This window comes from Selaginella moellendorffii, unplaced genomic scaffold (assembly GCF_000143415.4).
Source record: "Selaginella moellendorffii unplaced genomic scaffold, v1.0 SELMOscaffold_23, whole genome shotgun sequence".
NCBI lineage: Eukaryota > Viridiplantae > Streptophyta > Lycopodiopsida > Selaginellales > Selaginellaceae > Selaginella > Selaginella moellendorffii.
In genome coordinates, this window is record NW_003314284.1 from 313,421 (window position 1) to 326,276 (window position 12,856).

At 41.0% G+C, this 12,856-nt stretch overlaps 2 protein-coding genes across 3 annotated transcripts; both read right to left on the reverse strand.

Moving 5' to 3' along the window:
• Nucleotides 1-8: 8 nt before the first annotated feature.
• LOC112347724 (trihelix transcription factor ASIL2-like) lies at nt 9-1,090 on the reverse strand. Its single transcript, XM_024679070.1, has one exon. The coding sequence runs from the start codon at nt 932-934 to the stop codon at nt 32-34; it is 903 nt and encodes a 300-aa protein (XP_024534838.1). The 5' UTR covers nt 935-1,090; the 3' UTR covers nt 9-31.
• Nucleotides 1,091-3,296: 2,206 nt separating this feature from the next.
• LOC9643023 (importin-9) lies at nt 3,297-8,168 on the reverse strand. 2 transcript variants are annotated; one of them, XM_024678853.1, is made up of 33 exons: nt 7,994-8,168; nt 7,879-7,940; nt 7,739-7,816; nt 7,510-7,681; nt 7,347-7,462; nt 7,190-7,276; nt 7,023-7,139; nt 6,903-6,966; nt 6,716-6,849; nt 6,618-6,665; nt 6,521-6,564; nt 6,371-6,446; nt 6,192-6,305; nt 6,096-6,137; nt 5,978-6,050; nt 5,871-5,935; nt 5,752-5,813; nt 5,580-5,703; nt 5,470-5,527; nt 5,303-5,415; nt 5,184-5,261; nt 5,064-5,126; nt 4,901-4,996; nt 4,739-4,848; nt 4,510-4,690; nt 4,347-4,461; nt 4,189-4,301; nt 4,064-4,141; nt 3,951-4,016; nt 3,778-3,906; nt 3,676-3,720; nt 3,527-3,607; nt 3,297-3,475 (listed from the first exon to the last, which is right to left on the reverse strand). In XM_024678853.1, exons 1-33 carry the CDS (start codon nt 8,118-8,120, stop codon nt 3,422-3,424), a joined length of 2,985 nt encoding a protein of 994 aa, XP_024534621.1. In that variant the 5' UTR covers nt 8,121-8,168; the 3' UTR covers nt 3,297-3,421. The 2 variants fall into 2 exon arrangements, with proteins under 2 accessions (XP_024534621.1, XP_024534620.1); XM_024678852.1 differs by having other exon boundaries at nt 6,192-6,322; nt 6,496-6,564.
• Nucleotides 8,169-12,856: the final 4,688 nt, after the last annotated feature.

Consider the following 12,856-nt stretch of genomic DNA (forward strand, 5'->3'; position numbering starts at 1 on the left):
AAACACTGATTTTTGCGTCCAGGGAATTGGCCTAGATATGGTCTCTCTGTGCTATGAGCTGCGCAAGCTGGAGCTGCAAGGTGATAAACATATCGTGACTCTTGGCTTCCATCTCGATCCGCCTGTTCTCCGCCTGGGCTCGCATCAACAGCAGCTGCCTCTGCGACTCCAGCTTGGACCTCTCGATCCTCACCACTGACTCCCCAAGCGAAGCAACCAGAGCTACGAGAGCGTCCTTGGCCAGCCAAGAGCTTCCACATCGCCTCATCGAGCCGCCGCCACACCTCGTCTTCTTCCTCCTGTTCGCCAGCGCCCGTGGCTTCCTCTTCAAACCAGCATCGAAGTTGGAGAGCTCTTCCTCCACCTCTTCCTCTTCGTCCTCCTCTTCTCCTTCTGCGTCTTCGTCCTCCTCTTCAAACTCGTTGTGATTCCCATCACCACCACCACCCCGATGGCTCTCGTTTCCACCATCTTCGTCAAACTCGTCGCCATTCACCTCGGTGTTTGTATCGTCCAAGGAGGAGAAATGGTGGTGCCTGGCGGATCCAAAGTCGCCGTTATACGCAGCAGCGGTGGCAGTGGCAGTGGCGGCGGCGGCAGCTCCTTCCTGGGCTATCAATCCCCTGGCAGCGCTCGCAAACATGGCGTCCATTCGAGCAAAGTAAGGCCACTTTGAGGAGGAGGAGGAGGAGGAGCCCTTGTGCATCTTCTCCTTGAACTTCTTCTTGAGGTCCTCCACCTTGTTCTTGCACTGGAGCGGAGATTTTGGCAGGCAGCGCAAGCCCCCGGCCGCCGCAAAAGTGGTGGCTACCTCCTCCCAGTGCCTGGCTTTGAGGTTGCCCCACTCTACTTGCCTCCATTTGTCCTCGTAGATGCTGAGGAGCGTCCACACCGCCTGCTCGCTCCATACCTTGCCTCCTCCATTCTGACTCATCTCATCACCGCCCTAATGCAGCGTTTTCTAAACTTCAAAGCGACATGAGAGCATGCCTTCTTTTGAAGAAGTCCCCTCTCCCCAAGCAAAAAAACATTACCTGGTAGATGATATACTGTAAGGATTTTGGAAATAAGTCAATTTTTCTGCGTTATAAAATTTACAATAAGTAGAACTCAAGAAGTATTTGAGCAAGAAAAACGCTTGGCCGAAGGAGATTATGTCTAATTCTTTTCATACTTGTAAATTGCTTTGTGAAGGATCTGGATTGGAATCTCAATTGGGGACAAATGGGCAAAGTTGCATCCCAATGACGCTCATCAAGAAGCTGTTTGGCATTCGACTTTGAAGCAGGTCTGTGCCATTTCCATGTCTGTGGTGTAGTAGAAAACTACACAACTACTGTATTTGCTGACATGTATTGGGATCTCTACATCCACTACTAAGCTCCACCACTTTGCCATCGTTACTAATATTGCTCAAGTTGTAGAATTGAATTCCACCTGAATGGTGAATATCTGCAATCACTTGCTCTTCATCCTTGAATTCAACTTCATGCAGCGTGACATGCCACTCATTGGCATTTGCCCATATCTGCCATCTCCATGTTTTAGAACCAAGCATGGACTCCTCTTTAGATTGTATGTGTTGTACGTATTGAAGTCCTTCACAATCAAGATGCAAATCCTGCAGCTCTAACAACTTGGATCCACAAACAGTTTCACTTGGAGCTGCAACCACATCCTCGAATGGTTCAGTCGGATAAAACGAATAAATCCCAAGTGGCAACCATTTGGAACGTTGATGAAATTTCACCAGTCTCCAACTGTGAAGCCTGCAACATCTTGTGTGGAGTGACCCCGGGATAGTAAACAAAAACTGCCTCGTCTTTGTTCGTTTTTCTCGCTTGTTCTATCCCCTCAAGAGCAAGAGAGTGGAACAAAACTTATGTGTTCCATGCAGAGATTGATTTTTCTTCTTCCAGGGCAACTGCAACTGCGTCTATTTCAAGCTTGTTTCAGTCTTACACAAGATGAATGGATTGCCGCCAATGGTGGCTGTGATCCAGCCCGGCGTAATTTCCTCATCACGCTAGTCTTCAGGCTTGCATACCCATTTTAGAGGAAGAAAAAGTCTTTCTCCGGGCTTCATGCTACAGTGCCATCTCTGCGTCGTTTTGGTTTGTTGGCCGGTCTGGCAGCTTTTGGCAGGAACGAGCGTTCTTTGGAGATTTGCTGAGGCGTGGAGCTTGAAGAAGGATTTGCCGCCTCTGCTCCGTTAGCCTCCTCCTGTTCCTCCCGCTCTACATGCAGCAGCAAAACTAAGGAAAGCTCAAGACATATCAATTAATCTTACCTCTCTTCGCTTTTAGAGCTGCTGCCTTGATTTGCCGCCTTAGAGCTGCTGCCTTAACTGCTGCCTTGGCCTCCTGCAGAGCTTCTATCTTGGCATCCTCCTCTTCCAGCCGCTCTACATGCAGCAGCAAACTAAGAAAAGCTCAAAACATATCAATTGATCTCACTTATCTTCTCGTCCTCGTACAACTTGTGCACCATCAAGGCGCCAATGAGTGTTTCGCTGTACTCCATGATCAACTCGTCTGTGGCGCCCTTGGGAACTGACATGGACGGATATTTCCCCCACGCGGCCCACTCCTGCTTCCACTCACGATACAAATCCCGATACTCTTCGTCGAAGGCACTCTCGAGCGGAAGGGTGGCAGCGGACATAGTGAAGCGCACCTGTTCAAAAGATTTTAGATCCAAGCGTTTCTCACAAATATGCCTACCCACTCTACATCCCGCTCCGCCCGACTCCGAGCCTCCATCGTAGCTCTTGTCCAGCGTACCATGTCAACAGCCTTAGGGCACCAAACTCTCCATCCTTCAATTATGCCTTTATACCAGGAAAGGTTATGTGTTAACCTTTGGACTTCGAGCTCCATTATCTCGGCTCGGACTCCCGCACATGTCAAGAATCGCTGTGCCCACCAAGACGTTGCTGGAATCGATTGCATGCAAGCTCTCCAGCTTGGCGCATGCCCTTTCTGGGCATATGCAATGATCAGGAGATACAAAAGAGACATTGTTCCTCTGCGGAATCTGATCAAAGGCTCAGGTGACCCATGAGGTCAGCAATAGTCAACACCGGTCAAAATGCGTGGAATGCTCACTCAACTAAAGATTTGGAGATGCCGGGTGCCTCTCGCATGCTAAGCGAGTGCTCTACCATCTGAGCTACTCCCCTCAACACAAAAGATCCAACGCAGGCTTGATCATCGATTCTTTTCATTCACGGGATTGTGTTCGACAGAAACTTACTCCGGGAATTTCCTGTGCGATGAGAGCCTTCGCGAAACATCTAGTTCAATACACTGGTATTGAGCTTGCGAGCTTTCGGATTTAAAAGCGGTTTACTCAAGAATCACACATAATCGTCGTCTCTGTCTCTTTCCTACAAAACTTTTTTCTCCCTCTCGGCCACTTCTTACTTGCTAGACACCGCATCTTGCACCGCACATTTTTCCCGATCAGACAGCTCCTGTGGAGAAAAGCAGATTTGTAACAACACGTTGATTTACAAAGGTCTCACCTTGAAGAATTCACTGAATGCAAGCGGAGCTTCTTGTGAGAATCTCTTCATGAAGTCCACCAAGTAAGCTTGGAGATTGATCTGCAATGTGGCCGACCGGCGTCGCCAGAAACACGTTTTGCATATCACGTAATTATCGTAACGCTTACCTGATTGATTGGATCAACTTCATCGCTTGGTTCGTCCCCATCACTCTGTAAAACGAAACGAATATCAATGCCACAGCTTTTTCTCCAGGGATTAGCTCTTACCACGTCGCCATTCAACACGTCTTCGTACAGATCAGCAGGCTCGAAAACAGACCGTAGCGATTTATTGGCTGGCACTACATCTTCCACATCATTCCCGTCCGGGTTGCTAAGCTCTTCCCACTCATCATCCTGAGAGAAGCTGAATACTTTGGAATTCGAACATTTAGATTTACCTCATCCACGAAATTGCTGGCTGCCTCTTGTCCTTCGACTAGACCACGAGCCAGGAGGGAGAAAATCTGAAGTCAGGTTTGTCACCGTTAAAGCCATTCATAACCGATCAAACCTTTTGAAGTGCGGAAACTCTCGTAAACTGGTCAGGTTGCAATTTGGATTTCGACCTTGTCTTGATTCCACCAGTAGCCTGTAAACACAATAATAAGAAAAGCAGTATTTTATGCTGTGACATACCTCCAGCAAGCGTCCTTCGACTTGAACTTGTGAAAGTAGAGGGTGTCCAGTGGCTAAAAGACTTGCCAGAGCTGTTGTACTCACTTTGATCTGGTACGAACCTTGAACTTCGTCTAAAAGTTCACTTTAGCATGCAGATACAACAGAACAATCTTTACCGTGGCATTTGGTCCATTCCGCCATTACACATGTGAGAGAATCTCCATAACCTTTCGAAGGAATACTCCTCAACAGCTCGATAAATTGCCCATAGTTAGGTGCGCTCATGTGTACCTGTTTGGGAATATAAAGGCTGCTACATAACCTTGACCAAGAACGTACCAGCTTGGCGAATACAAAGATCAGGGAGCCTTTGAGTGCCACACTTTCCAAACGTACCACTAATGCCGTCACGAGATCTCTGAGGTGGGGAGCCATACGCAAAGAAAACTTTTCAATAAGCTGTACGATAAAAGTGCCAGAATAAAGAGATCCGGAGCTATTTGTTTGCGGGTTCAACAATCTGTAAGAGATTTCTTTAGTATACAAAAGTTTTGTCGGGTATTATTACCTCCCAGCAGCCGCCAGAAGCATCTTCATTGTAGAATCAGCGTCAGTGGCCCAAGCAAGCAAGTTCTCTCCTGCGCTTTTGACAAAGCCAGCTAGACACTCAGTTGCATTCTGTCGAGAAAGCAAGACATCAGGAAACCGCTGTCTGTTAACGAAAAGCTACCTGTAGCTCGCTATCGTCATTCGTCTGCAAAACTATATCGATAATGGAGGTAAAGAGTGCATGATGCGCGTGCTTCAAGATGCTGAGAGGCGCGTTCTGAATGCATTATCATATTAAAGAACAAACAAACGAAACAAGTAAAACGCAAGGAGAACGAACGAACCTTGACAAGCATGGTGAGAAGATCTAAAGCTCCCGCTACTTGTCCTTCCTGCTGACTTCGTGGCTACACTTTGAAAACAAACAGTTACGTAGACCGCCTCAAGAATACCACTTCAAATACCTGACACAAAACGCCAGTAATAGCAGGAAGCACCCGCGCTGCAAGAGGCTCCATACAGCCAGGGGCATTTTTAACAGCCTGCATAAGCTCTCAGTCTTTTTCATGTTAATCAGATTTACCTCTATAGCACTTAGTGCGTCTATGCTGATTAAGGGATCCCTGATATATGTCGCCCATACGTGCAGTAAAATGGGAGATAACATTGCCTCTGCTTCAGGCATGTGATCCTTGTCTGAGAAAGATCAAGGGTAGTCATGTGAAAGAAGTCAGTAAATAGGCCACTTACCAGCTTTTATTGCGGATTGCAACGCATCCAAAACAATATGCATAGTTTCTTCAGACCCCTGAGAAATAGTTTTTAGCATGATAAAGAAAAAGAATAGCATAAGAGCAAACCTGCTGCAAGAGTGTCGCCAGTGCTGTATAGAGTGATCTTATATAAGGCTGTGAGCTTCGAGACTCAACTTTTGGCAACAAGGTGGAAACTGCTTGGCATGAAGCCACCATGATTGGAATATACCTGCGACAAACAAAAGGTTACAGAATAGACTATCGAAACAGGACTTACGAAGTATCAGACAGTCCTTCTATTGCAGTAAGAAAGAACTTCTCTTGTTTGTCCTTGCTAATCTGTAGAGGCGATCTTGATCAAACTATAAGAAACAAAGAATGAAACGTTCTACTTACGCAGGAAGAGAATTTTGCAACGGCCCATAGAGCACGGCCATATAAAAAGGGACACAATTTCATTCCTGAAAAATAACTTGTTCAGAAGAAAAACTGGTAGGCCTTACCTTGTGATAGGTCGTCAACTAAAATGCGGTTAAAAAGAACGTCAATGCTGAATCCGGGCAGCTCATCGTCAGCCTAAAGAAGCATTGTAATAACATTTAGAATTATGAATGAAAATACCTCTACACAAGATCCCAAAGTTAATAATGCCGCCTCGCGCACCTGCAGCATACAGATGCACAAACTGTTAGAAACATCCAATCATGATATACTTGCCTTCCACCAGCCAGTTTCACCCTGAGATTTCGCTCTGTCTGCATCTTCCATTCTTCTACTGACAGCTTCCAGAATAGCTAGTGTGCCTTCGTCCTCGTAGACACCAACAAACTCCTGGAGAAGCAAGACCCCTGAAATGAACTCACGAAAATCAAAACACACCTGTTTAGCTCTTTTACCTGACGTTCTGCAGCTACAGGATAAAGTATCTTCCTCGGCCAGGAACTCACTCGCGTCTCCAGACCAAGTCTGGACCTGGAAGGCATCGGTTAGAAACTTGGAGCACGAAAAAACATGATACAACTTGTTCTTCAGTCATCTGCATGTACCCTATCGTGAAGTACGCCAGATCTTTGATGCTCTTGCGGATAACCTTCATCAATGAACAATAACGGGGTTGTCTCAACACGTAAGCTTTGGATTTACCTCACAGTATCGTGAATGGCCAACTAGACATAGTAGAAACTCGAGCAACTGCAAGAGAGGCAAAGAATGAAGATAAATTCCAGTTCCCGGCCTCTTACCTGATTTGCGTACGACTCTAAACTTTCTTCAGAGCTTTTGGGATCAGCCAAGTCTACTTCGTCGCCGTTGACAGCAGCCTCCACGTAAACTTGCAGGTCTGTGACGAATGTATGCCAGAGTGGGGAAAGAACAACTAAAGAGAATTGGAGATGAGACCGTCAGCATTTGTGAAGCACTTCTATTTACTTGTGAAGTCGTTGAATGCGAGTTTCGAAAAGTTCATCACAATTTGTTGCAAAGCTTTGATAGCCTGTAAGATTCATTAAATCTTCAGTCTCAATCAACATGAAAAAAAGGAACTGATACCTCCATTTTGAGCAGCCAACTATCCGGCTCTTTCGGCCGGATTGTTTGAAGAAGTACTGCCGCAAATTGTTCCAACCATCCCTTAAGCATAGGTTTCATCAGCGCCTTCGTTTCTGACTGCAGAAATAATCAGCATCAAAAGTAGCCAGAAATGAGAAACACATAACTTGATAAGCACCACTCATAACCCCCAGGGTGGCGATGCAGCTATGCAACACATTCAGTGCTTCCTTTCGAGTCGACGCAGCGTAAACCTTGCAGGGAAACCGAATTATTTCATAACAAAGGCTTCCTTTCGAAAAAAGTTTATCGAAACAAACTTACGGAAGATGTTGAGATAATGTCATACAAAGCCGGGAAAAGCACAGGCACCAGGTGTGGGAGTTGTCTATCGTCCATCTCGTCAGCAAAAAGGTAGAGGCATCGCATTCCTCCATTCACTGCATCATCCAGAAGTAGGAAAAACCATCGTCTCAGTACATGTTACCTTTGTTAACGTCGGAGCGATCGTTTATGCACGCAAGGATGAGCATCATAAGCTCCGGCCATTCCTCTGGCCAGTCGGAAATGGCAATGCATGCAATTACCATACCCACAGCGGTTTGTATCTTCTTCTCTGGATCACCCAAACCAAGGGGCAACAGCTTTCGAATCATTTCCTGGGAAAAACACGAACCATCCTTCACAAAAAGCCGCGACAAAGCAATAGAACTTACCTTGTCTTGAGGAAAGACAGTGAAGTCATCGCCAATCCAATGCTTCTTCACGTAATGCTTCAAAAGAACCGCAGCTAGGTGAAATCCGTTAAAGGAAGCGCTGCGAGGAAAAGAGAAGAAACTAAACTTTCCAAGGATATCTGACGCACTCCCAGCGAGAAATCGTTGTTCAGTGTGATTCTGGCGAGAGCAATGCCATATCCTGCCAGGAGAATCCAAATTTACTCCAATGACCATGTGAGAGGGGAGAAAAACCTGTCTTTCTTGATGCCTCCGTAAGAGCGCCTTCCGCTTGATTCCTAGCTCCCAGATTGGGATCCAGCGTCGCATTCAAGCAGCTGACCAGCCAGAGATCATCCGCCGCTGCCATTTCGCTGCGCATTCACATTCCCCAATGAGAGAATGATCGAGCCCGGCCAAAACCCTTTACAAAAACCCTAGCAAATGCTAGTTAATATCGACCTTTTCTTCTATGTAAGAAACTTTTGCAATCCAATGCCTTGGATCGAGAGACCACTTCCATGACAAACGAGCCCAGCTTTTGCGCAGCGTCTTTCGTGGGAGCCTGGATTCATCCATGTTTTTAAGATTTATTTCACTCACCTCGATGTTCAGTCGTGCCTCAGTAAGAACCATCCTCCATATCCCGAAACTCTCACCTGGATCATCCAACAGTGAATGAGACTTGGAAGAGAAAAGAACGAGAAAGTGAAAAACTCACCCCTTCGTAGTTCTTGGGGGCTTTGGTGAGATTACTATCCGAAGACAATGACTCCTCCAGGTGACACAGAACTTCCTCTCCATACTCTCGAAATGTTCTGCACAGAAAGAGAGAGGAACAATCACAGAAAAGTGGAAATCAAAAGACTCACTTGGAGCCAACGTCTTGATGGCTCTCGTAGATTTTTAGCCGGATCTCCGTTGCAAATCCTGCCCCTTCGAGACTTTGGATGGACATAAAGAATGCTTTCTTGAATTGAGAACTCAAACAACCGGCAACCTCCTACTTTGGCAAGACAGGTTCCTTCCCATCACCACGTACAATACTTTAAATAGACTAGGTTTTGTGCGAGCTGAAGTTGGCTTAAGGAGCAGCTTGAAAATGGCAGATCTTGGCAAGTTTTGTCTCAATAGAAACAACAAAAGCATGTCAAGCAAGTAAGCAGATTTTCACTGAATAATATGTTCCTACTTTAGCATTGCAAGTTCATAAACTCTTGAGGTCTTCATCAGTAAGTCTTTTTACTATATTGTGGATATGTGAGCCAATTGGATTTCTGCCCTCTCAATGTACAAACAGTGGAACATTTCAAAGTGTTTGTTGTGGCCATGATGAACAAGGTTCAAGATCATTTGCAGGCATCTTGCGTTGTCATTGTAGATTGCCAGAAAAATCTTTACATCCATAACAATTCCTTGGTTGCCTTAGTTTTCTTAGGTGAAAAGTGAGACCATTTTCTGTTTTTTTACTCTGCTAAGAAACAACTTTGTTGTTATTGATCTTAGATTGCCCAAGTTTTCTATTAAATTTGCATCAACCATCCTATATGGCTTTCAAGAATCTGCACTAATATCTCTAGCTTCTGTGTATCAGAACTCTATGCCAGGAGATCAATATAATTGAATATAGGAAAAATTATTTCAAACTTTGCAAAAATATAAATTTTCTCCTAAAAGTTCTAAAATTACAATTTTGCCTCTATGAATAAAAATATCATTACTCAACCTTTAACACCTTTCAATTACAATAATTTAAAATATTTACACCTAGAATAGGAGAATTATGATAAATGTGGAGAAAGCATGGAATAAAGATCAAAGGCACCACCCCCAAATACCATTTGGTCATTACCAACAAAGAAATGATTAACAAAGTCAATCACCAATGCTACTCTAGTTGTCACTCATAAGTGATATAAGGAGAGAAGCCAAAGGCTCATCCTTTATAACCAAACTCACTAGCAAGGTTTAGATAAATTATTATAAATAAGTATTGAAAGGTTAATCTTCTAAAAATAATAAGAGAAAAGTGGATTATATGACCAATTAATAGTAGTGCCTAGTATACACGTGTTAAGCTAATGCAAGACATAATAAAAAGAACTAATAAGTTGGGCTAAGTATATTTGGCTAAATAGACATTTAGAAGTTCTCATCCAACCAAATGTAGATATTAAGTCTAATTTACTAACATTTGAACAAAAAAAACCAACAATACTAACCTCCTACTACGGTGGCATTAAGAGAATAATATTTGAAATGACTAATTGACAAACACCTGTATTCACATAAACAATAATATTCTACTCATAACATATATTCAAGAGAAAAAAATAAAAGAAAAAGAAAACCAAAATAAATTAATCAAATTTGCTGCTAGCAAATCCATAATTATGTCCAATTTGATGGTAGCACCCACTACAAAAAACCCTATTATTTTAACTAATGTCTTTCATTCATACATATTTTTTCTTTGGATTATTAGGAGGATGATATGTTTTTGGTAGTTATGTATTATTCTTGCACAAGCCCTTTAGATCAAAAGGATAAATAAGACTTATTTATACCCCATAATAAATCTCAAGTGAGTAATAAGGATACATGTAAATTATATATACTCTTTTGGAATATAATAACTACATGATACCAATCTTTTGCCAACCAAAATAAGAACAAGTCTTTTGGCAAGTTTCACAACTTAAATGTGGGGCTAGTAGTGAGCATGGCTAAATGCTTCATGAATCTAAATTAATATCACTAAACTTATAAAAATATATCACTAATATCATCCTAATCTCTATGCCCTTTAATTCAGCACTCAAAGAACCAAATCATCAACTTCAACCTAACATGCAACTCACCTTAAGTAATCAAGTATTGAAAGACATCACTATATTAAATATCAAATGTCTAAAACATTTCCTTAAAAAAGAGCAATTGCCTAATGCCTTCTATCTATAATAGATTGCACCTATGAGGTTACATTTTCCTTTTTCCTATGTATTTCACTCCTTGCCTCTTTACAAAAAACTAAAGAAATGGCTTAAGTAGCCTTCTATAGGAGATGACAATACAACTTTAAATCAACTAAATAAATTTAAAACCCAAAGTATTATTCACTAGATATGTAGAATACTCAAGAATGTATCACTTAAAGGATATAATATCTAAATCCAACCTTCGCAACAATTACCAAAACAAAATGAATATTACAAAAGCTAACAAAATATTTGTTCATGCCAACTATCACTCCAATAAATCTGAAAAGATCTTAATCAACAATACTAAAAACCAAAGTTGCTCAATTAAGTGTTAACAACATTTTACTAATATCTTAAACTCAAAAGATTAATCCAAAAACCACAAAAAATATATAGTAATGTAGAAAACTAAAAGCTATAAAAGATAATGACTAACCATCATAAAAGATTGTCAATCATTCCATCAAGAAAGATGTATAATTATCATTGAAGAATAATCCACCATTTTGAAGAATAATGAATTATCTACCCTCAATAATAACCAAAACGAGAATAATCAATTATCCTTATATGACAGTTAATCATTATCAATGGTTACTATATGCAGACAACAATTTTAACATTAAAGTTAATGAGTCAAAATGCCTTCTCCAACAACTCTTAACAAATAAAATAATGAGTATAAAACCTCAAATAACCAAAAACTCAAAAACGCTAATAGCTAAGTGTCGTATCACTTTAATCACAAGTTAAGTACAAAAAAACTATGCTCAAGAAGTGATCTCAAGACTAATCCTCTATGAATCCATCTATTCATAATAAGATGTAATTCACTTCATAATAAGTGTAATAAAAATCATCAATGATCAATATCATTCAAGTTAATTGATCACTAACTCTTTCTTTAACTTGTCATTTAATTTATTTGAATGCCAACATAGCTGTTAACTAGCAAATGCACGAATGTTAACGATATAAAAGTATAGCTAAAATATCAATACTATTATTGTGGACATTAGTAAAATAAAATGTCTATTTCCAAAGGACCTTAACCAATACCCATGGATGGAAAATCTAAATTTTTAACTATGCCAATGGAGAAAATGTCTCATCTCACTATAAACTCAAGTCTAATAATATCAATATTAAGTAAATCACCACTCAAAGCTCTTTTACTGGCGAAGTTAACTAAAGTTGAAAATACTTTATTTAGTATTCAAGACTAATCCTTTAATAATACTTAAATATAAATAACACATAATCCAAGAGTGAGTTACCACATCCAAGACTTAATGCAATCTAATACCATAAACAAAATGCAACTAAACAATATTGACAAAGGTGGAACTTATACTAACATGGAAAAACCATAAAAGCCCAAGAATACAATCCTCCACAGTACCATTTGGTAAGTAATTCATTATTGCTAAATCATCATCAAGATAAATAAAGTGTCAATAATCCTCAACAAAGTCTACAAAAAATCACTAATCATAAAGCAAGTAATAACTATTCTTCAACTTGCCTTCACAAGACCCAAATATTAAACTTATGTTATTGAGTTCTATATTTGTTCAATGGAAAGGTAACACTCTAGGCATAATGTATAGAAACATGGATAAGTATGGATAAAATGATTATTCAAATTTAATTAAATTGGAGTGTGACCACTCTTGAGTTCACAAGCTAAAGAGCTAAGCTCAATGAACCTAACTTTGTACTATTTTTAACATCTCTTTGTATTTTATATAAATAAAAAGATTTTGGACCACTTCCTCTATTGCACTTGTTATTGTTCATGTAGGTGGAATCATTTTCTTCTTCATTTGATCATGTAACATCTGAAGAGAAAGCTTTATTCCCACATATCTTACTTCCTTAAATGTTAAGGCTTTTGAATATTGTTCCATAGCACATATCAAGTTTTATAGACATGTATCGTACAAATTTATATTCCCTGTCTTTGCCTCAGAGGAATGTTAACTCTAGTATTTACTCTTGAAGAGATTTACAATTGAAGTGTATAAAAGGTCCTCAAGTGGTTGATCTTAATGAAAAAAACAATATTAATAAAGAAGAAAGAAGAGAAACCAATATAAAGAGAATGATATCCTCATTGAAACATTTGAACTTCAAA